Genomic DNA, 24,896 nt, shown 5'->3' on the forward strand with positions numbered 1-24,896 from the left:
TACTCAGTTTAGTTACAGACTTTAGAAAGAGTGATTTTGTTTTCTTGTGTTAAAATAAATCTGGTGTAGTTAAATCACAGAAATGTAAAATGTGTAGTAAAACTATCCTTACAGTGCTAATACATTGTAAGATATCTGCGGGCACTAAAAGATGTTTCCTGAAAGCAAATAAATGTTAGAATAATGTGAATGAGGATTAAAATGTTGAAAGACATTCAACCAACTAAGCCCTTCAGCTGACAAGCTATTATGGTCTGTTGTGTTCAGCCAAAGTACTGGGCTGTGGTTTTGTGAGTTGTGACAAAATGCAATGAGGGCTTTGCCAAAGCTAGGTATTTCTCCCTGATTGGAGCACTGGCTCATATGTTTATCTCAAGTTTCTCTTTATTTCTTCATTCCCAGGATACTCTTTGTGCAATTTTTCCTATCTCCTTCATAAAACTGACATTTTAATGGTCTATGTTTAGGCTAGGCTATTGTCTATGCTGGTCTGCAAACATTCTTCGATTTGATCTCTGTGCCTCTGTTCATTCCAGAAGAGGTTTGATGCATATGAGACAACTTCAGTTCCCATCTGTAGGCACCATCCTTTGCCACTAATGCACCAGACTGAGTCGTCTGTGCCTTTATGGATAACCAGCTGACAACCTGACTCTCAAACAGACTCTCACATGTTATATGCTGTCTTCTTCCCCCAGGATATTCAGTTGCTGTTCTCTCAACTCAGAGTTCCATCTATTTTGTTGCTGGTGCACCAAGGTCCAACTACACTGGCAGGGTTGTGGTTTATGATGTTGACAGCCAAGGTAATATCTCAATTGTGCAGTCCCAGAGAGGTGAACAGGCAAGTATATTTTGTTTATGACTGCAGATTTTGAAGGTATCTATTCTTATTGATAGAGGAGTAGATTGCAGTACTTGAAAAATTCCTTTCGCCAGTGCACTTAGCATCCTACTTGCATTTTTCTCTACCACTAGACTTCGTGAGGTTAACTGAAGCATATTTTATGATGTCATTCTACTAGTGGTACAAGATAATACACAAAGCCACATAATGTATAATTTTGTCAGCGCATCTAACTGGGAGAGATTTGGTGAGCTCCACTCTGCCTGAGAAGCTGTGAAGTAGATGACATCAAGGGAAAAATTTGGAAGTTTTTTCTTTTACTCAATTTTGGAAAGAATGGAAAGCTTAGATGGCTTCAGTTTGTTTTGTTCTACTTTGTAAGACAAAGATAGCGGAGTATAATGTGTGCAGTTTAATATAAAAAGCATAGCTTCCATTGTTTGTTCTCTGTTTTCGTTCTTGTTGTTTAGTAGTAAGGCCATGGTAGCAACTACTAGGCAGAAGCAGTGAACAAATAGTACGGTTGTGATTCATAAAATACTGGAGTATGCTATATAATAGTTTCATGCCAATGGGCAGTTTCATTACTACTATGCCTTTTTCAGGTTTAAGAGTTTTCTGGTTCAGATGTTAAAGCATTATGCTTTGCAAAATCCACATAAAAACTGAGTTTTTTACTGGTTTTCAGATTGGCTCCTATTTTGGCAGCGTGGTATGTTCAGTGGATGTTGACAAGGACTCTGTGACAGACGTGTTGCTTGTAGGTGCACCAATGTTTATGAATGACCTGAAGAAAGAGGAAGGGAGAGTATATATGTTTTCCATCACAAAGGTAAGAATGGACATGTAGCAAACCTGGAATTGGCTTCTTGCATATCCTTCCATAATGAGTTCTGGCATTTTCACTTTCAGCTGGGATTCACTGTTTTTCCCTGGATTATAGTTTTATCAGGGCAGTCCAGTCAGAACTTGGTGACAACATCTGTTCTGTTAAATCAGAGAACGATCTAAGGAGTGATCTGTGGCCCGAGGGTAGCATTGCTTAGCACTACCCTCTTGCAGAGGCTGGACACAGCTATGCAAAAAATCCGTTGGCTCCAGACTTTTTCTGGGCCTTTATTTTGTTTATCTTTCTCTGAGCATTTGAAATGCTGAGAGCAGTGTTTTTATTAAGACACACAGAACATGTGCTTTGCCTGAGGTGTAGTGTAAGGGCAGGGGTAAGTGATGCAAAGGCTGTCTGGTCAGAGGATGCAGATGGAACCCTTCCCAGCACAGTCTTTCCTGTCCTGCTTTTCAGAAGCAGGTGCAAACTCTCCCCAGAACCACTCATGGACATAATGTGGTAATAAGCCAGCTGGAGCAGTCTGAAAGAGAGCCACGAGGCAAGCTAATAGCTAAGCAGTATTAGTGATTAAGGGCTGACTGCTGCAGCTCGCTCTTCCCTGACCCTGGTTTTAGGGACTGTGCTGGACACAGTATATGAATGCAATGCAAGTTCACTGTTTCTCTATAAGGTTTAGCTTGTGGCTTCCGCTAATTAATTTTCTGTGTAATTTTAGGAAATCTGTTCAGAACCTGACAGTATTCCTAGAATAGTTCTAATAAACACTGTTCTGCCAATGCGTTGTTTCATGGACCTTACAGCGGGTGGTTGCTAATACTTGTCTCCTTTGTCAGCATAGCTGTGCTATTTATGTGATGTTTTTTGTTCAGATCTGTGGTAGGTGTTTTCAGAATGTTTGTATTAAGCATCCTGAAAAATCTGGTAGTTCTGAACAGTCTCACAAACAGTCATGGATGTCTTAATACACAAAGTAAATTTTTCCTATTAATGGCAGCTGTTAGCAAACATGGCATTTTACTAGGTAAATTACAATCAGACAAACAGAAATGAAGTGCCATCCTCTTTAGAAGTGCTCAGGGTCCAATTATCCTGAAGCAAGATGAAGCTGTACTCTGGGGCAATTTTAAGGTCGATGAAGTACTGTTGGCAGCTGGATTGGTCAATGTGACTGTGAAATGAGACAAAAAAATATACAAGGATGGTGGTTTTTTTCATGTTTCAGAAAATGAGTACATTGAAAGGCTGTCCTTACAAATTTTAATCTTTGACAAATATTGGACTTAAAATTACTTAAAAGATAAATATGGTGAGAGAGTGGTTTAAAAACAAAAAACGAAACCTGAATTTGCGAAACTGTGTTTATGTTGCGTAAATTACACATTTCTAGTCATTTTGAACAAATAACTTGGCTGGTATTTATAAAATTTTGAGCACAGTGTGATAACTTAGGTTGGAGATGAGAATGATACTTGCCAAAGAGCTGGATTTAAGGTAATATAAATGTGATTACTTAACTCTAAAGATCTCCAGCCTTCCTTTCTTCATTGGCACTGGAGAGGTCAGGAGTTTACCATTTGGACACATGTTTTTTGCATTAGTATAGTTAGGAAATTCCATTTCTATTTCAAAGAATTATGTCCAGTTACATAATTTCCATTCCCTCTGCATAAAAACTGGTAATCCAAAACTGGAAACTGTATTTTTCAATGTATTGTGAAACTTTCAGAACAGTCAGATGAGGACAGTGAGAGCACTTAAGCTTTATACATATGGTTATATTTGCTGTTAGTACTCTGGATAGCATGCTTTAATTTTGCTGTGTAATGCTTGCCAAGACTCTGAGACATAATGCAAACTGAATGGGCAATACAATGGGGAAGGAATTCAGGGTTGAGCAGTCCAAGGGGAATGTACTGGGGGAAAAAAAAAAAAGCAAAAAACAATGCACATAGATAATGCTGCTATGTCTAATCTGGTGTCATGATAATTATGTTTTGGCTTTTTCTTCTTTTTCCTTTTATAAAGGGAATTTTGGATCAACAAGAGCTTTTGGAAGGCCCACAAGGTTCAGAAAATGCTCGCTTTGGATCAGCAATTGCAGCACTTACAGACATTGACTTGGATGGCTTTAATGATGTTGTAATAGGTGCACCACTGGAAAATCAAAACTCTGGAGCAATTTATATTTACAATGGGTTTCAAAAGACTATACGTACCAAATATTCTCAGGTAAATAACTATGCTGTACAATGTTGTACTCAGGTGTGCTGGAGGAAAACTGAAGGATTTTCTATCCTTTTATTGCCCGTGGTTTCATCCTCTTATGTTATTTTCACGGTTTATTTCAAGTTTTATCCCCCTCCTTACTTCAACTGTCAGCATATCCTGAGTGATACTGTTGTGGTACTTACAGCTGAAGTGTACAGAGGAAAACTGTTTGCAGTATGCTTTGTTTGAGCCTCTCATAATTTTGATGCATGCATATGAAGTCAACTCATTTCCTTTATCTTTTTTGACACCTGCAATTCAAGTTTCTAAAGCTGTTGTGCAGCATTGAAGATTAGATAAGTCCTTACACTGTAAATTTGAAATAAAGAAATTGAAAATATGTATTTGAGGAAAAGTAATTCAGAGAAATTTGTATATTAGGTATGCAATATTCAAATATATATATAATGTGTATGTGTATATATTATATATTATATATTATACATTATATATTTTATATTTTATATATATTATAATACATATAATGCAAAATATATAGTAGTAATAATTTTAATGTCACTTTCCATGCAGATCTTCTAGTTGCAGAAATTATTTGTTAGAAGTCCTGTTTAGCTTCCTATTCTTTGAGTTGCTCAATGTAAGATGGAAAAAGTTTCCAGTAAGTGCTGGCTGGCATAAAGCAGTCAGCTAGTTGATTTACTACCATGACAGAAAATTCTAGTCCATTGTCTCCTCCAACAGGGGAGGAAAAAGAGCTTAACAGCATTTGAGAAAACATTCACACAAGTTTTTTTGTTTAAACAATATGTTACGTATACAGAGAGAATCTGCAAAAATCCATTGTTTGGGCTGATATCTACAGGCTTACAGCACTGCTGTGGCAACTTAGTAACCAAACTTTCTTTCCCAGAAAATTTTAGGATCGGATTCTGCTTTTGGAAAACGGCTCAAATTCTTTGGAAGATCAGTAGATGGCCGTGGAGACTTAGATGACAATGACATTACTGATGTATCAGTTGGTGCAGATGGAAACGTGGTTCTGCTTTGGTCAGTAAACTCTTTTAGAAAAGCAGTACTTAATAAATCAGATGAAAGTTGAGCATTTAGTTAATTAAGCAGCAAAACAAATCATAAAGCTTTTTTATTCCATGTGTTCAGAGAGCTAGCACACTTTCTTCATCACTAATACACAGCTTCAGAGTACACTTCTGGGGCCCCCAGTACAAAGACGTGGAGCTCTTGGAGCAGGTCCGGAAGATAGCTACTAAGATGATCAGAGGGTTGGAGCACCTCTCCTATGAAAGAAAGGTTGAGGGAACTGGGATTGTTTAGCTTGGAGAAGAGAAGGTTCTAGGGAGATCTCATTGTGGCCTTCAGGTACTTGAAGAGAGTGTATAACAGGAGGGGAATGGCTGTTTACGAGGGTGGATAGTGATAGCACAAGGGGGAATGGTTTAAACTGAGACATGGGAGGCTTAGGTTAGTAGGAGAAAGTTTTTCACAAAGAGGGTGGTGAAGCACTGGAACAGGTTGCCCAAGGAGGTTGTGGATGCCAGGCTGGATGTGGCTCTGGGCAGCCTGGTCTGGTTATTGGCTGCACATAGCAGGGGGATTGAAACTAGATGATCTTTGTGATCCTTTTCAACCCAGCTTATTCTATGACTCTATGATTCTACTGAGTACTTAACAATCAAACTACCAAAAGCCAAGCCAGTCTGAGAGCGGAGTGAAGATGCAGAGGGGGAAGTTGGATAGTAAGGTCTGTGAGAGGGGTTCAGAGAGGGTAGGGGGAAGAAACACTCCCATGTGGGCATATGGTCTGGAAGGAAATGGTAGCAGAGGGGAGTGGGACGCGACAAGCAACTTCGGTAACAGCACTCTTCAACAGCTACAAGGTAATTCCAGTACTGAGAGAGACAAAGCTTCTTCCTACAGAACCTGCAGAGCCATTGTAAGCTGATAGGCTTATATGAAGGAAGAGTGATTCTGCTGGGTATGGACTGAAAGCAGTGCCATTGAGTTGGCATCTACTTCTGACCAGAAACCCATATTTTCTAGCACGTAGCCTTTACTGACACAATCTGAGTACTTGTACAAAATAAAGAAGAAGGGCTTCAAGAACCCAAACCTTGTGCCTCCACAAATACTGTGTATTTTCCACTGCTTCTGTGGGGAGGAAAGTTAAACTGTAGCTTGCTGTCCAATCTGTCACCCTTCCTCTTGCCTGAGGGCCCCCATTGTAACAAGAAAAACATCGCTGAATTGCTATTTATTTCATAATAAAGCAAGAGTTTACAAAATGAATGGTCAGTTTGGATCCTTGACCTACAAGAGAACTCCTGCTGGTGCTGATGGAGATTGTGTTAAAGAAAATTATGCTCCTTGGAGTACCGGCATTTATTTCTATGTGATTAATGAAGATGCTCATTTTTCTTTCACTCTGGAATTTGGCCTGATTAATGCATTTCATTTTTGATTGAAGTGTTTGTTTTTACAAGGGTTACTTTGAAAATGTTCTAATTACATGGAAGATGTTTTCTGAAAAAAACAAAGGCATAATTAAAAAGAAGAATTACCCTTTTTTACCTTCCCAGTGGAACTCAATGACTTCCCCAAAGGAGCAGAAGAAGGTTTCATGTTAGGAAAACAGGGCAAGGGCTTCATTCTCTGTTATCGTAAGGGACTGATTAGGTCATTAGGAAAAGACATTGATTAGCCATTAATTTGATATGATACATTATTTGTTTAATTATCTCAAAGCTTTTTTTGTTTAATTTCTCAGAGCTGCTGTATTAATAGACTCGGTTATATGCAAATAAAAGTAATTTTTCCAGTGCCATAAATACTGTTTCCGTTGAGAACCCAAAAGATCTATGTTACATTTACAAACAGTAGCAGAGAATGGTGTCTAAGTTACCCAGTGCTGTTGAAAATCACATGTAACCCTTTAAAAATGTTTTACAGGTCGCAGAGCATTGCAAATGTGTCCATAATTGCCTCGTTTATACCTGAGAAAATCAGTCTCCTGAACAAGAACACTGAAATAACTGTCAAAATATGTTTTCAGGCTACATTTAGACCTGCTAAGAGAGATAATCAAGTGGGTAAGAGTATTTCAATGGCTTGTTTTATATTAATTTCTTCGGAAATCCATTATTCAAATGTATAGTGGAAATTTTAAAGAAATAATGCATTAGATGTCAAGAAAGGTGAAATCACTATCAAATTTAAGTGCTTAAGGAAGTGTTTTTAAAATCTATGGTCATCACTGGCTCCATAATCTTGTAAAAGTGAGGAAATAACAATATAAAGAAAATCGGTATGACAAAACCCAGAAAATGTTGATACTGAGAAGCTTTTCATTTTACTTTATGTTTTTAGCCTTTGCTCACCAGTTCTGTTTTTTTTCCTTCAGCTGATGTCACTCACATATGGCAACACACTTCAGTAAGGGTGAATGGGTATCTCTGGAAGATGCTTGTTTGGGTACAGTCTTTGTGAGCTGCTGTTTCAATGGCAGACTTCAGACTCTTCTTTCTTCAGCACAAAAATAATTTCCATAAGATCAGTACAGAAGTCCATGGAGAGAACCTTTTCTGTTCAGAGAACAGGAGAGCTCAGAATATTTCTGAGACCAGCACTCATCTCTCATGAAGCCATTTAGTCCAACACCAGTTGGACTGCTTCAGTCCTACACCCAGTGCCTTTTGGAACTTGTGATTGTTAGCTATAAAATTAAAGTGAACTTTCTAGGTGTATTAGTCATCCTAGGAATAGAAGAAGACAGAAATTATGATGTGATCGAAGAAAAGATGCAGATTTTTTATAGTCGTCTCAGAATTCGGGATACGATTGCAGTGCCTCTTTATCTGCTATAATCCTGGCCCTGCTAACTGGCTTTCTGCCTGAGATGCAGGCTCAGCCATCTGAAGTGGAGACTGAATTGATTGCCATTTAATGTGCTCTCTATGGATGAGAACTTACTTCAGGATTTAAAACTGTTTGACTGCTTTGGAAAACACAAGAGAAAATTTTATCATTTTGAGAATGTTCTGTGATTACTATGAAAAAAGTAAAATATTTATTGTGGTTTAGAAAGTCTGGTCATTCTGCAGTGTTGAGCATAGCAATGAGATCACAGGCAGTATGGCTCAGCAAAAAAAAAAAGAAAAGTACTGTTATTTTTCTTGTAGCTATAAAGTGCAATGCAACATTGGATGCAGATCTCCAGGCCTCCCGAGTGACTTCTAGAGGACTTTTCAAAGAAAATAATGAAAGGCACATGCAGAGGGATGTTGTGGTGACTCATTCCGTGAATTGTGTTCAGGACATCTTCAATGTACAGGTAAGTGCAATTGTAAGGGGCCTTGTGACAAAAATGATCAGAAGAAGATGTTGATGAATTTTATGTCTGTAAGATGATTTCCATCACAGAACTGTAGGGGCTGGAAAGGCCTCTCAAGATCATCTATCCAATCTCCCTACCAAAGCAGTTTCCCTATAGTAGGTTGCATTCATGTAGGAAAGTTTTCAGGTGGGTTTCAGATACCTCCAGGGAAAGAGACTCCACAACCTCATTGGGCAGCTTGTCCCAGTGTTCTGTCACCTTCACAGTGAAGAATTTTTTCCTCATGTTTGCATTGAATTTCCTACGTTCCAGCTTGTGTACATGGCCTCATGTAGGATTTAAGTTTCTTAAATTCTGCAATATCGAAAAACACAGAGTGAAATGCCAGTTCCAAAGAAAACAATGACAACTGTCTTATTTATCACAGCTTTTTAAGGCAGAAGAGGCCATTCTTAACTATGTATTTTAGTTTAGGAAAAAAACAGTCCATAGTTTCAATAAATGTCAGTTTCCCTTTAGTTTCAATCAATTTTAGATGCATGACCAGTAGCAATACATACAAATGTCTTATTTCAAATGAACACTTGATGTGGACTTCTCTACCTCATGCATGCTAACCCTAAGTACACACAAGTTGTATTTGGGATAAAGTGTCCATCTTTCTCTAGAATCAAGGCCAAACACAGCCCTAACACCTGCAGTAAGCCCCCTGTGTTGTGACAGGTCAGGTATTAGAAAGTCTGAGAATTTTGAGTCTGCTTTGCTTTGCAATACTTAAAACCAGCAGGCTTAGAGCTGAATAGTAAATAGGAATGTTTTCACATCCCTCCTTCTTATTCTTCCTTCTTTTATTTATTGTATACCCAAATTCAGTGAGGGAAAATATTTTTGACTTGTTGATCACATTTATTGTCATCTTGGAACCATGAGTTAGGAGAGTATCCACCCAGAACAAAGAAACTAAAGAGATACAAGGCATATAGTGTTTTATTGCTGCCTACGCAGACTGGAATAGGAATTTGATTCCTGCAGCAGTTTGAGAAGGAAAGTCACCTGCTGTTGGCTTTTAATGGTTAGCTTCTGCAGATGCAAAGTCTATACATGCATGTGATGAACAGAGTCTTTTGGAATACTTGCAAAAGGAGTTTTATCACAGAAATGAAAATAAAAGCTGTTTAGCAAGAGGATACCACACCAGGCAATCTCACAGAAGTATTTTGGTAAATAAATGGAGTTTTACATTGTTACTTCATGTTTAGAGAAAGTATTGTTTTACTATGCATTATAAATTTACAACAGAATTACCATTTTTATGTTATTTGCTGTGCTGAGAGCTACCATCTGTGTTTTACAGGAACCTTCTGATGCAGTCAATTCCCTTAATGTGCGCATTGACATTGGCCTAGCAAATCCTGGCACCAGCCCTGTACTTGATACATCTTCTCCTGCATCTGTGGCCTACAGTGTAAGTACACAATCTCACTGTTGGACGATGCATTGCTATACACTTGTGCCTAACATGACCTACAAAATCACTAAGGAACTGCACGCAGGTAAAAACTCGTACTCTAGTTAAGTCACTGGACTGAAAGCAGGCACCTGCACATATTCTCCCTGTTGCTTTATACCTTGATAACATAATCTTTGCTCATCTACAAGCACACAACAGACACCGTGGCATAACAAGCATCTTGGTAGAGCCAAGTCACTGTACATGTGAATTTCTATTGCATTGTACTGTGAAGTCTTAGTCAGTTTAGCCTACAATAAAGGAGTAACTGGGAAATGTAGATTCCTTCAGATTATATGATTGGTGTAGGCTAGCAACACTCTGCCTGCATTGTTCTTATGGATCAGCTGATGTGTAGTAACATGCTTCTCAGGATAGCTTTTCCATCTGTCAGAATTCTTAACGTGCTTTGAAGTGATGTTCTTTCCCTATAAAGTGTTTAAGACTCTACTGTCCCTAGATAATTTTAAAGTAAAACACTGTCATTCAGGATTTATTTATTTGTTTATTTGTTTTTGGCAGATTCCTTTTATTAAAGATTGTGGTGAAGATGAGCTTTGTATCTGTGATCTTGTTCTGAATGTACAGCAGAAGGGAGATGATAGGTAAGACCTCAACAAATGGGATTGGTGGAGACATTTTCCTAGTGGATTTCATGGATTGGCTTACCTTTAGGCTCTGAATGAATTTCTAAATAAGAATACCATTTCAGTGCAAAATCTATTTAGAAATAGCAGAGGAAAAAAAAAAAGAAAATAATAGCATTTCTGTCTAAATAACTAGCCAAGGAAAAAGGGGTGCGATATGAACAGAGATACAGAAGCAGGATTCTTATAAGTGTAGACAAAACTAATTTTTTGTACCGTATGAATGAGTAAACACTGAAAACTCAGAAGACTGTGTCAGAAGAAGTGCTCTGGGAAAGCAGCTGCAGCAGCAGTCTCAGACCCTCCTGCGAGGAACAGAGAGGTTCCTGCATCAGGCTGTGCTGCTGGGATGAGGAGATAGCGTATAAGCATGTACTCTAAATCCATATGCAGACACATGTACATTTACAGTATGCAGACAAAACTGCCTCCTCCTGAAGCTGCTGTCTGACTCAGCTGCCCATTCTCTGCTCACCTTTCCCAGAATGGTGGAAACTGTGAAAGTTCAGCAAAGTGACTGACTGTACACGATCAGTTCTGCACTTAACAATGACATTAATTCCAGTTGGTTCTGAAAAACATCATCACAGAGTTTCTCATGTCACAGGGTTTAGAAAGCAGAAGATTTATATGAATAGAAAATAGGAAATGTCTTGCTGTGCTTGTTATTCTTTCTTGGCTAGAGGCAACACAGTACGATACAGTTTCATGATCCACAGCTGTTCTATTACCTCTGTTTACAACATTGAACTTCATTTTCCAACAGCAAACAGCAGTTCATTGTCAGCAGCAAAAACAAAAGACTAACATTCAACATGAAATTGAAAAATAAAAAAGAAAATGCATACAACACCAGAATCCAGGCCACGTTTTCAGACAACTTGTTTTTTGCTTCTTCTTCCTTACCGGTACGTGGTACCCATCTTCACTGTTTCTGTTACTGCTGCCGATTTTCCAGCTACTCCAAAAAGTGTATTTTTCTGTCTATTAGTGTCTGTCCCAAGAAAGGAGAATGTGTGTGCAAATCTTTCTCTCAGTTTATTTTCTTGGCTACCAGAATTATTCCCTTCAGCGTATCAGTTTTATATAGGTCAAGGAGAAACACTGCCAACTCAGCATAAAAGTTGGCAACCTGTTGAGTTTGACCTCACGTCAGTATTTCAAGTCATCTTTTCCTCACTTTAGGCTTTGGCAGTCACATCTCGTGCTTGACTCCCAAAAACATGCCTGAGTACAGTTGCTGGGAATTCATATTTGATAAAGCATGTGGCACAGATGCAACTTTAAAGTCAAGACTTTGGATCTAGAAGAGGTTTCACTGCCAGCACCACATATTCCAGCTATAGACAGTTAATCAGACTGAAATGATTGCTATAGCAGAAGCTATTCTAACAGATTTGGTCTTAGAAGGGAAAATAAAGGAATTTACAGACTATTTTAGGGAATACAGTAGATCTTTAAAGTGAACTGTTTCTCCAAAACAATTCATGTAGGATAAAATCCAGACTTCAGTGCTTGGCCTATGCGTTAGACTGCTACTGGCGAAATGCGTGATAATACGAGGGGTGAAATCCAGAGCAGTAATGAAGGGATAGGAGCATTCATCACTGTCCAAGAGCCACATTTTCTGGAACAATGAATTGGCAGAGGGACTCCATACTGTGCTGAGTGTGCCCCTCTACCTCCCCATCCTGTTGCACAGCAAAATTACTCCATTCATACCAAAGGACCACACTGGAGCTAGGCTTTTCTTCCACTTTAAAAGCTCATTTGTTTAGAAGTATTCCAGCCTGCAAGTGAAGTTTTTTCCCCAAAAAAACATGCCTTTTTCAAAGCTGAAATATTATAAGCTATTTGTTCAAAGATTATATTCTTTTCAGAATATAAATCATGAATGGTAAGTATGTGGTAGGGATGTGTTTTACAAAAAACAGTACATTTTATTATCTTCAGCATGATGATAACTGCCCATAGTCTATGAGTTTGTCTTTCCTTTGATGTGAGATGCTGACATGCTAAATAATATAATAATAGTAATAATATAATACATAAATAAATAAATAATTATAAGAGTAATAAATAAACTCTTAAGTACTGTAGACTTTCCTACAAAAAATATGATACGATTTCTCTTCCACGCACTAATTTCTATGGTGAGAGTACTTAACTGTCTCTCAGGCCATGCAAATATTACTGTAGAAGTTCTGCAGCAATATTATAAAAAGCACAGTAAGTGTTAATGAAGTAGGTGGCCTATACACTATGGTCATTATTCTTTCTTTCAAGTCCAGCATGAAGTTTCCGTAAGATCATTAGAGTCCAGAGAAATTACATAGCATCAAACCTTATTCAGCCATTCTCCTGCCTCACTCCCAGCCCTACCTATAATTCCCATCCATCTCATCTCTAGGAATTATTGCTATAACACCTCTGGTACTGCTTCTTACTGTAATACAGCTCATGTGGAAGAGGCAGGCTGGGAATTTCCTGTCTTTTATTAGAAACTGCTATTAAGATGACTTTTCTGTTTCCCCTGCAGAGCGATGGGACTGAAGTCTCATGTCAGACAGGAACATCTCAAACTACAGTCATCTGCCAGATAAGCTATCCTGTTTTCCGAACAGGACAACAGGTACAGCTAGCACAATTGAATAACCTCAACTGACGTACCAAAGCATTTTTGTTGTTTTTGTTTTCCCCTAAAACGGCATACACTGTTGTTGAAGATTTTAGGGCTGGCAATAGGTAACTTCCCCTTGGATTTCAGAGGCACTAAAAGAAGCAACTCGGAGCCTAAACTGTGATGACCAGAGTACTAGATTAAAGGAAAAAAATGCTCTAAAGCACACTTCTCTGTGCCCCTACAATCCAAATGCCTCTGTAGCTTTGTAACCCATGTAGAGTGAGGCTGGGGAGAAGACAAGAGATGAGCAGCCAGGTGCAACGTGCAGCCTGCTGGGGGCTCTGTGCAGTGCATCAAACCCTCACTGCTGAGCAAACCTGGGCAGCTGCTCCAGCTCAGCTCTGCAAGGAAGTGGTGCTGAGGAGAGGGAGAGGAGAGGAGAGCCTGAGGATAGATCATGTATCCTTTTTCTCATTTATGCCATAAATTTCAGGATATCCCTGGTTTTATGGAACTTAATCTCTTATTCCTGAGGCAGAACAGAAGTAGGCTTCCAGCCTTTAGCACAGTCACTTGGAGGAATAAGAGACTTTCCAGAAGTAATATAAACATGATATTCTGCAAAGCCAAAGAAATCCCATCAGATGCATAACATTAAGGGTTTTTTTAATTGCTAATTGCATTGGTCAAAGCAGACCTGTTGGAATGACTGGAAGAGAAACGGAAAAGGCTGTGTGAGTGCTGGTGTTTAAACATGTAAAAATAAGTAACTAAAGCAATCTAAAGACCTGTAGTTGCAGCCTGAAGCAAGTTACACATCTTTTAAAAATACAGATAGCTAATGTTTACATAACAGAGTTGACTTGTGCATGAAAGAAAGGAAAATGCAGTTCTGAAGGATTAAGAGATTTTTGAAATATTACACAGAAACAGGAGAAATCGGTTACAGAGGGTGATGTTTGTACATATGAATAATAATGTTGCAACCTTTAAGTTCTCTTGGTGTTGTATCATCGACTCATTTACTCTGTGCTCCTTGTTTCTTCCATAGGTGTCTTTTGATATTAGTTTTGATTTTAACCTGAAGAATCTTCAGAATATGGCAGTTCTAAGTTTTCATGCGTTGAGGTAAAGTGTTTTATAAAGCAAATTATGTGTTAGTAGGACATTTGTACAAAATAATATGAAAACACCTGATCAAAATCTATTTTGATGAACAGTGAAAGTAAAGAAGAGCAAGAACTGGACAACCAGATCAGCTTGTCAATTCCTTTGCGGTATGATGCAGAAATTCACTTCACAAGGTATGCTGAATAATGGAAGGAGTCGCTGTCATTTTTTCAAAGGCATTAAAATATAGAAACAGTCTTGAAAGACCACTGAAAGTATACTGAAACTTTGTTCTGTTCTTACGGAAGTCACAAGAAATTCCCTTGGCTTTTCTTTCTGCTCCCACCCTAACTATCGTGGCAGCAGGAGCAGCACGTCCTCTCTCCACATGCCCAGGGTTAGGATCATGAGCCTGTCCCTCAACTTGGGAGGCAACTGAGATTGGTGTGTGTCAGACACGGTATCCTGAGAAATGCAGATTGTGAGTAGAGCTAGTTAGTCAGGAGGAGAGAGAGAGAGACAAAAGTCCCCGTAAGACTGATCTTGACTTCAAGCCTTTGAAACCTCTTCTTTCAGCCCTGTGAACATTTAGTGATTTGGGATGCACTGAAACAGTAGTTAGTCTGATAATGTTGCAACAAGAATAATTCCAGTTAAAGTTTAACTGAAATTGAAAATGAAATGAAAATATACTCTTTTGACTCACAGTTTAAGATATGCTATTTTACTTTCATCAAAGAAAGGTTATCTTTCCCAGCTGCTGAATTTTCAGATAAAATTTGTGGAGCTATACATGGTCACAAACTAATGGTGGAAAAAAATGCTTTTGCATCCCAAAGCATTCCAAAATCAATAAACATAAAATGGTAGAAAACAAATGGTAGTTATTCAAACAGTGACAGAAATACGAAAGTAAGAAAGCTGTTTAAAAATGCACAGCAATGATGAATTTAGGAAATGAATATTCCAAAGCCACCATGACACATAACACAAGAGATTCATGCAGTGACCTGACCTTGAATCTGGATCATAGCAAGAAGCTTATTTTAATGAACTGCATTGCAATTGCAGTTTCATTGTTCTAAGGCCCTGGGCTCAACACAGTTGGGTCCACCAGGTCTAGAGTATGACAGAATTTTTCCGATTTTTGTAGTTGCTGAAAAGCATGTATTTAGACCAGCAATGCAAGTTCTTTCAGCTCCCTGGGAAAGTCACAGGAGAAGAGTGTTTGTTACTCAAGTTGGCAGGAGCACAAAGGCTACAGAAAGATTTGAGTAGGTAGCTATCACACCAAATTAAGGACTAAGTCAGTAGGAATTTCAGATGGTGCAAAGTTGATTCAGCAAATTTATTTTATCTGAGAAATAATTACAGAAAAACAAAAAAAAACAAACAAAAAACCCACAAAAACAGACAGAAAGCTTATAGAAGAGTTGCCCAAGGAAAAATAGGATTTCAAATTCACCTGCATCTCCTGAAGTATCAGAAAAGGTAATTGCCTATGCAAGTGCATGAAGAAATCTCTAGTCAGAAAAGTTTTTCAGTTATTCTTGGAGATGAACCAGCTTAAAAGAACTGAAGGAAGTACACATTAAGGCAGTGTACAACTTTAAATGCTTCTCTTGGATTTAGTAACTCTTAGCAAATATCAATATGGAAATAATTTCCTCCTCTGAAAGGTAATTTTTAGCAAGTAACTTTTTAAATAAGAACTGAGGGAAAAAAGTCATCTCGCTGAAGGGCATCCTTTCTGGTAAAAAATCTTCTGAGTTTTCAGAGGTGGGAATCAATCTTATCAGTGACAACTGCAAGAACAGGAAGTTGATACTTTCAAACTAGAAGAATTGGAGATTCGAGCAATAAGAAAGAGAAAGAGCTCCACATGGATTGTCCTGCGAGTTGTTGTCCTGTTGCCCTGCAGGGAAAGGCCTCATGGGAAAAAGCATGGAGGATCACAGAGGATCCCTGGAAGAGCACCTCATCAGGAAGTGCCTCTTTGAGACTGTACATGTTAATTTGGCATTGTATGCACAGATGTTACCCAGATTAAATGGATAGAGCTGCCCTGCTGAACAGAAGGGATTTGCAGTTTGTGCTACACAGAGCTGCTGGAAGGAGTCACGATGGCCTCTGCTTCTTGCCATCTCACTTCCCAGATTCTACTTTTTTAACTGCTTGAGTAACTCCTCTCTAGGATGAAGACTATAAAATTCTGAGATGTTTCAGCAGAAGAGCTGCTCCCCAGGAGCACACGGAAGCAATTACTTACATAGGGATGCTTTTTTTGTCTTTGAGCGTGGTCCCACCTAATTGAACCCCTGAAACATCCACAAGCCCTCCCACCATGTTCTTCCATCAGACACCCATCATTTCATGCTTGATATGTTGGGCTGCATCACCTTCATGTTCTTCTGGGAATTCTGAATGAAAAAAAGAAGTGTCCCAGAGTAGTGTAAGAATGTGTCATGCACATTTGCAGGGTGCTGTGTGTGCACACCCAGACCGTGAGGAAATAAACCCACGTGGAACAGAGCACGTTAGGGCCAAAAGTAGCACTTGTTCTTGGGAGAGGAGCCTGCAGTACAGTGCCAAAAGCACTGTAGGGTGCAGGAGGCTGAGCAGAGGCCACATCTGATGCTGCACTGCTGGCTCCACATGCTTTCTTGGCTTTGGGCTTCAGTATAGCCCTTCTTTTCATAAACAAATTTGTAAAATTCAAAGACCAGTACAAGTGACTGATTTTTCTTCTCATTATACTTTTGACCCATCCCACAAACTTAAAACAAACCAAAGCAGATTCAGTTGCTTATGTTTTCAAAGTAGCTGCCAGCTGTAATGTATTGTTTTGTGGTTGCTACCTAGGCTTGCCAACATCAACTTCTATGAAGTATACTCTGGTCATAACATTCCTTCCACTGTGAATAATTTTGAAGATATTGGCCCCACATTCAACTTTTCAGTGAAGGTTAGTAAATGTTTCTGTTTCTGGTTTGTAAAGCCACTTTAGCTCCTCTTATATGGGACCGAAAACACAGTTGAAAAAACAGTTCTGTTTCACTGTCTGATTTTGATGCTTTTGAATCAGTCAAATAGGAAAAAAAATGGCAAATAGCTGGAGGATAAATGCTTACAGTCTTATGAGGTCAAGAATGAAATTTGCACTTAATGCATGAGTAGGCTGGGGAGGGATTTGTCCTGCATTGTTTATGTTTTTGGAAGATGGTTAATGCTTAACTTCAGTCCAATTTATACTATTTGTTCACAGAGCTTATTTGTCTTCTATTCACTTGACAAAGGAAAATAAGTCTTTGCAGGCTTGGACTCTGAAATTTAAGTTTGGTGAGGGTTAAGTGTTCAAACCAGATGCAAGGACTTGCCAGATCACAACATCTATTACATACCTCAAAAAAACCCTAGATCCAAATATGCAATGTGGAAGAAACTTAAATTATGTTCCATTTACATTCCTGTAACTGCTGTTGTTAAGGCTTATTGGCTGTAGTAGAATATTTGCTTTTCAAAAAAATATCTCACCCAGTTAATAAGAGCTTTGCTAAGGAAACAGACTGGTACCCAAAGCTATGCTGTATATACTGTACTCTGAAGGCGTACAGCATAGTACACTTTCCATTAGGGCATATTGTCATTATTTACCCTATTAAATTTACCAACATAAAAGTACTGATGCAAAAGGAATCCTGTTCTATATCTTAATTATCCCTGTTTTGGTTTTCTTTTGATATACCAAATAATTTATGTATATGTAAGTATCGCTTCCTGAATTAATTATGAGTTATTTGTTTTGCAGGTAACAACAGGGAGTATTCCAGTGAAGATGGCATCTGTGAAAATCCATCTTCCAGAATTAACCAGCAAAGACAACCCACTGATGTACATAACTGCAGTTGATACAGATCAGGTGAAGAACTGAGCCATATAAGCTGCCATGTTTTGAGAGTTAGCCAGCACTGTGTACATCAGCCTTCATAGTGTGGCTGTGATTGCTTCCTGTCTCTTAGTCACAGATGGGAAGGTGTGGGGGAGGATCACAACCATCAGCAGTACTCTAAGTCTAGTCCTTGGCATCTATCTGTGCAGTGCACAGCTGAGTTTTCATATCACCCTGGAACTCTTCAACTAGGTTCTTCTCCAAGCTCCTCAAAGGAATACAGTAAAAGTGGAATTTTTTGATCAGCACGAAATTTTCAGCATGATCTAGGAGGAAAAAAAGCTACCAGAAGAGCAGACTAAAAAATAGATTGTCTATTGGTTTCTAAATTATCCAGTATTATATAATTCACAACCTATAATTTCACATCAACCATGCCATCAGGAATATATGATATTATGATGACTGTAAACTTCAGAGCATGCAAACCAATTTTAATTCTGCTGTCCATTTCCTAGGCCAGAGGCGTTACTTGTCAAGTTCAGATAAATCCACTGCAGATAGGAAAAAGACCTTACTCTGCATCTTTCAAGAAAGAAAACCTCAGAGCTGTGAAAGAACTGGTGAGTAAGAGCCAGGACATGGGTGCATGGCTGACATTTTCTGCTGCACCTGTGGGGATCGCTGTGATGGCCATGGCATTCTTCACCTGCTGTGCAGAAGTGATGTTCTCATGCTGCATCTGCCTTAGAGAGACGAAGCACTGTGTGTTCTTCACAGTGTGCATGCACTTAATGTGTGAGCATAGGAGAGTAAAACTTTACCTACATGTTAAAGGATCATTACTTAAAGTGTAATTTGTAATGCATGCTGTTGTCTCTCCTTGCTGTTTTCCCTCAAAGAACTGTAAGAATGCAAAGTGCAGTACCATCACATGCAAACTGGAAGACCTCGTGCTGAAGGGAGAGTATTTTGTGAACGTGTCCACCCAAATCTGGAACGGTACCTTTGCTGTTGTGAGTACCACTGGTGTATTCATGATGAATCAATACCCAAGTATTTTCTAGTTCTTGATGCTTTACAAAGTTTGTTAAAGAGAACTTTCAATTCTAAAAATATTATATTATGTTATTGTGTTTGTCTGAATTGAAAACTTGAACCAAGAAGTAAAATAAGGAGTAAGGCTAGATAATGGAGCTGGGAACCTTTATTCCAGCAAATAATTTAGGAAAATGCAGCAATAATGTAGATCTTCACAGCTGTAGAAAACATTTTCTGCATCTGTTAAATTAATTTAAGGGGAACTATAGCTCCACAAAATTCAGCATAAGAAAGTAGAGTGTAGTTATAGTCTAGAAAATAATATCGCTTTTAGTTTTTGAACATCGTAGGCTACATAGTGATCATTTCAAGTCACACCAAAATAGGAAAAGCCTATTAGCTCTGCCAGTTAATTTGTTACAGAAGGCGTGGAAAACTTTTAATTGACTTTTTGTTTTTATTAGAGCTGGCGTCAAGGAAACTGTCCTTGCTTAAAGAACTACAGGATGCTTAAAAATATCCATCAATAATACCTTGACCTTCCCACTTTAAATCATCATGTGTCCTCCAGGACATTAATCATCTTGAATTACCAGACTTTTGAAAAGAGACCATGTTGGCTTCTCAGCTAGGCATCCAACCAGGCTGTCTTAGAGACCCAGGTTTGCACAGAGCATCAAGAACATGACGCAGTCTCATTACCCTGTCTGGCAAGTATGATGCAGGTACTGACATTTAACAGCAGGGTTGCTGTCAGCTTCACCATTCAGCTCTTAAAAGGAAAAGGTCAGGCTGATAATGTAATGTACTTATGCAAGTATGTGAAGAAAAGCATCTGCCTATGTTTAAAGATGGTGTTTTTCAAATTGACTGGGTCAAGAGCATTTGTTAGTGCTGACAGATGTGCAGAAGGTGGAGACCCAGATAAAAGGTTGTTACTTGTACAAGACAGTGCCTAGAAACAATTTGTTTACCACTCAGAGATGAGAAAGGAAGATGGAAAATGACAGTTTTCGTCTCATCTCCCAATTTGTTGTTTTCTATTTGACTGTGAATGCTCAGTGCAAATACTCGTACAAACATCCAAAAATGCAAATCATCACCCTTGTCCAGGATGAAGACGTAAGATTTCCTGGTACATTACCTGCTAAACAAAGCAAAGAAAGATGTGTTTAAGAATTGGGAAGGTGTTTTGAAACACACTTGGGCAGCTTTCCAGTTTTCAGGTTTGCAGGACAGCCTGCCATGGTGCAGGCATGCTGTATGCTGCGGTCCATTCGGTGCACACTGATGGCTGTGGGATCACAGTAGCTCACACTCCCAGTGTCAAACCCACCATCCCTGAACTTGCAGTAGTGGTAGGGTTTTCAGAACCAGAGAAAAGGCTGAGGAGGCAAAAGGACAAAGAGCTCATTGCATCTGAGATGACTGGCAAGCAGTCTTACAAACCAGAAGCTGTCTCCGGTGACACTGCAGAATTTGGGACCAGCATGCTAGCAGGACATGGGAGGTGGCATGGGAATAAGAGCAGCACTGAGCTGGATGCTTTTGCAAAGGAAGTGGTATCTGGCACATGGTCCCTTTTCAAATGGGAACTGGCCTGGATTTTTGTCTTCTTTGTTTAAGCTGAGGACATGAGGTCAGAATTTAAGCAGTGGAGAGGAACAGACAGTGGTAGGAAAAAAATAAAGGGGGAAAAAGAGAGAAGAATTGGGTAGAGGTCATGAGGAAAAACAGGGAGAGAACATCCAGTTTCCATTTCTTTCAAAAGCCAGAGAGATTTCTCCCTTTTTCACTGTTATATTTTTCTCATCTCTTCCCAGCTATCAGCAGCGATAGCTTTGAAATAACTATAAAAACAATTTTACTTACTCTATTTCATTTGATCTGTTAAAGAGGATAAAAGGGGGAGAGTTGTACAGTTTTACTGCTAATAAATAAAAACAACAAAATTAAGAAATTGTCAGCATTACATAATTGCTTTCATAGATGCACTATCTTGAGAGAAATGAAAAGAAAGATCACTTTAATTTTCTTAATACTGTGAATTTCTTATGGTTCTGAAGACTTATGAAGATTTAAAAGCAAGAGTTTTTAAAAAGTCTGTACTCTAATTGAGTTGTCCTGCAACAGAGCTTTATAATTTTTGTTAATCTTCTCTTTCAGTCCACTTTCCAGACATTGCAACTCTTTGCTGAGGCAGAAATCAATGTGCATAATACTGATTTATTTATAATTGGAGAAAATACCCTAACTGTAAGTGATGGATAATTAGAATTTTTTTTTCTTACTGTGTTAAACTGATGATATTACAGTGATATTTAGAAGTACATAGCAAATTTCAACCTCTTGTGACATATAAATATGTTGAACTGATGTATCCTTTTGGCTACATACAAACTTCTGTAAGTTACGAAAACATTTTAATTTCATCTGACTAATACCTAAAGCAGAGATAAAATCTTCAGATTTTAAAATGATTGTAGAAGTATCAGCAAACGCAGTTAAAGACTTAGGAATTTCATTCAGCTTCCTCTGCATGAAGAGATCAAACTGAACTTCTTTCTTCAATAGAATCAATTGTTGTAGATAAATAAGCTCTGGGAAACATTTTACCAAATCTGGTTTTTAGTCATAACGTAGGTTTGTAGTAGGCTTGGAGTTTGCAGACAGATCTTTGAAGACCAAAGTAAGCTGTTAAGGGAGTCAAACATCTTCAAGAAAACATGGTATAGTCCATTCACAGGCAATGGAATATTCAGTTAAGTATGTACCAAAACAGTAACTGATTGACCTATCTCAAAGTGATGATGAGACCATATTTCAGTACTATTTTTGTCATTATTTTCTCATGGATAATTCAGTTTTTGCAGAGAACCTCTAAACAGATCTTTTTATAACCAAGGAAGCCTCAAATCCCTGAAGAAGGGAAAAATATGTATAGATCTGTAAGTAATGCCATGGTTTTGCAGAAAAATTACATTACCTATATTTGAAGTCTGCTGGGAATCTCTGTTTTGTGACATAGTATTTCTGCCAAAAGGTGAAACCCATTAACATACAGTACAAATATTCCACTTATTGTACAGGCTTTTTAGCTAGTTCATAGATTACATTTGACTGTGTATTCTTGTACAGCTGGAACATAATGATACCAAATTTGCATTTCCAGCATCATTGTCAGTGATTTCAGAATGTACCTATTGCAGTGATTCTTGTTTAAGTCAGTTGACACACAAAAGGTAGTTTTTTCAGCCAACCATTGAAATATCTGCCCCTGAGACTCTTACTGCTCTGACACAGTGGATGAGCAGACCATGAAAGTTATCCACATTATGTTCTGGTGAAGTTTAGTCCCATCTTTACTTAATAGGTTCTTGCCCTGTGAGAAGACTTGGCAAATGTGCCAGCTGGTAAAGGGCAGTGGACCATATACTCTTCTAGGACAATTCCCTTTGCCACCTCAGTGTTGGAGCCAGCGTCAAGAACTGGTCACATAGCATGGCAGGCCAGAAGTGATGGCCACTCTCTGTCCCTTCACTCTTTCTTTGGAATGGGACCGTGCAGTGGCAATCTGAGTTTGTTTCCAACTTATACTGTTATTTTAGAAAAGCAGCTAGAGTGGTAGGATTCGTCTAACTTAGTATCTACATTAAAAATCCATACAACAGTTAGCACTTCTATTAACTCTTATCAGTGGAAAGAATAGGTATATTTGTGATGCAGTTAATTACATCTTAAAGGTGATTGCTAGAAATAGGTAAGGTGAATGATGTCCTAAAACAAGGCCAATCTTTTTCCATGGGAAACCAATGGCTATTCTGTAGGTACAGCAATAGATGAGGTGAATTCTAACCAGACAGACTGCATGTAGAAATGAGACTGGCTTTTTAAAATTATGATGAGTTAGATTGCTATGTAGTCAAATTAATTCATATCACCTTGTGATGTTATGTGGAGAAACTGCTTGATACTTTTGCGTAAAAGCTTTCAGATTCTTTCCTTGTTGGGAAGTACTGCCAGCTGGAGGACAGAATGTTAACCTGCTATAATCATCATTACAGCTACTCTGTTAGAGAATACATAAAGCCAGCCTGCCTCAGTGAAATGAATACATAGGGCCACACCTAACACAACAGTAGAGCTTTCCAGCAGAAATGACTTAAATCACTGAGATGTCAGCTCAGTGCAAGTTTCCCGGAAAGCTTAAGATTAAATTACCCCAGACAAATGCACTGAGCAAGCAACCCTGAGAAAGTAAACTGACATGACTTCTTTTATCATGTTTCAGGAAGGAAAGAAAAAAAAAATCTTCATGCTAAACGCACGTCATTCCAAAGATTTGACAGTTCATAAATATTACAGCAGTATCTCCTTGTGCCGCTACATTATGTGAAACTAGATAGCTGGTCATATGCAATCCAACTAGATAGGGTATCACCTGAAAATGAACTTCCAGACATTGTATGCTATCCTGCGAGCTCTCTGGTATTTCTTGGGATGCACAGATGTCTTAGAGGCTTCTGTTTGACCCCTATGTCTTACTGCAAGTTCTTGAAGCTAACTCAGGAGAACACAGATTAATACCAGAAGATCTAACAATTAATATTGTTTCTAATGGCTGCCCACTACAGAGAATGGAGTCTGAAAACTCAGTTGGAAGTAGTCCTTCTCTAGCTGATGCAGATGAAATCTGTTTTGAGTAGACGGGGTTGTATGCACAGCTATTCCCAGCCTGCATGTCAGTATCTGTGGTTTACGTAGTAGCAGGGTGTCCACGCTCTGGGAATAACTTTGAAAGCACCCTCGTTACCAAAAAGACAGAAAGCTGACATGAAGAGATTGTTTCTGTGCCTGTTGTATATGGCTAAGAATGATGAGAGTTCCTAATCTTCGACTGTCCAGTGCTACTGTGGTGCAGGCAGGTGCCTGTGGACCCCAGTGAAAAGGTTGCCATTGTCTGGTGTGCTCCAGTCACTGATCTTGGCATGCGTGCACTACAGCTATCCTTAATAAGTACCTGGTTTACAAATCCTGCTTTACATGCTGTGAAAATGTTAACCCCTACCACATCTCTCTGCTTTCAGATCCCAGTTACAATAATAAAGCCGGATGAGAAAGCTGAGATACCAATTGGTGTTGTGATTGGCAGTATATTGGCTGGACTCCTCTTGCTGTTAGTACTGGTTGCTGTTTTATGGAAAGTAAGTAGGTGTTTATATTCTTAAAAAGAAAAGCAGAAAAGGATAAGTACATGTGGGCTGTTTTCTTTGGAACCTCTCTTTATTAGCGCTGAACAAAACTGCATACGCAGTTTAGTAACAAGAATAATACTGCATTGGCTTTCCACTCTTGATGGGAGCTTTTAAAATCAAAATGCTGAAGTGAATCACCATAGACACGGGCAATGTGAAAATGATAAATGTGCTGCCAGTTCCTTAAAATGAGAGCAGCAGCATTTTTGTCCCTCTCCCTGTCTCCCTCCACAGTTCACCAACCGTATTTTCAGTGAGCAAGTCTGGGGAAAAGAAGCAAGGACAGAATATATGCTGAACAGGCAAAAAGAACAGAGAAGGGTGACAGCAAAAAGTGGTTTACAAAGGATACCTTGATAAGAGGAAAGGAAAATCTTTTGTTCATGCCAGAGCATTAGTTCTTGGGGGACCCTGGCACACCAAGACAGCCTAGATATCCCTTTATCTTGGCAGGGAGACTGGCTGTTCAGCACTACTATTTTGGCATTTGTTGCCCCAGGCAGGAAATTTAAGGTCCAGCTTCTCTACAGTTAGGAATCATCTACAAATC

At 38.8% G+C, this 24,896-nt stretch overlaps 1 protein-coding gene across 1 annotated transcript in view; it reads left to right on the forward strand.

The window, feature by feature from the left end:
• ITGA2 (integrin subunit alpha 2) overlaps positions 1–24,896 on the forward strand; it is a 68,510-nt gene that overhangs the window by 40,520 nt on the left and 3,094 nt on the right. Inside the window, exons 12-29 of the mRNA XM_048931308.1 lie at positions 699–844; positions 1,536–1,679; positions 3,720–3,923; positions 4,834–4,970; positions 6,888–7,027; positions 8,117–8,268; positions 9,626–9,736; positions 10,304–10,386; positions 11,195–11,336; positions 12,968–13,060; positions 14,103–14,179; positions 14,272–14,355; positions 17,024–17,126; positions 17,970–18,080; positions 18,569–18,673; positions 18,953–19,066; positions 21,258–21,347; positions 24,179–24,295. Of these exons, the coding sequence (XP_048787265.1) occupies positions 699–844; positions 1,536–1,679; positions 3,720–3,923; positions 4,834–4,970; positions 6,888–7,027; positions 8,117–8,268; positions 9,626–9,736; positions 10,304–10,386; positions 11,195–11,336; positions 12,968–13,060; positions 14,103–14,179; positions 14,272–14,355; positions 17,024–17,126; positions 17,970–18,080; positions 18,569–18,673; positions 18,953–19,066; positions 21,258–21,347; positions 24,179–24,295 (2,153 nt within the window). The remainder of the gene's footprint in view (positions 1–698; positions 845–1,535; positions 1,680–3,719; positions 3,924–4,833; positions 4,971–6,887; positions 7,028–8,116; positions 8,269–9,625; positions 9,737–10,303; positions 10,387–11,194; positions 11,337–12,967; positions 13,061–14,102; positions 14,180–14,271; positions 14,356–17,023; positions 17,127–17,969; positions 18,081–18,568; positions 18,674–18,952; positions 19,067–21,257; positions 21,348–24,178; positions 24,296–24,896) is intronic.

The sequence above is a fragment of the Lagopus muta genome, chromosome Z, assembly GCF_023343835.1.
Source record: "Lagopus muta isolate bLagMut1 chromosome Z, bLagMut1 primary, whole genome shotgun sequence".
NCBI classification, from domain to species: Eukaryota; Metazoa; Chordata; class Aves; order Galliformes; family Phasianidae; genus Lagopus; species Lagopus muta.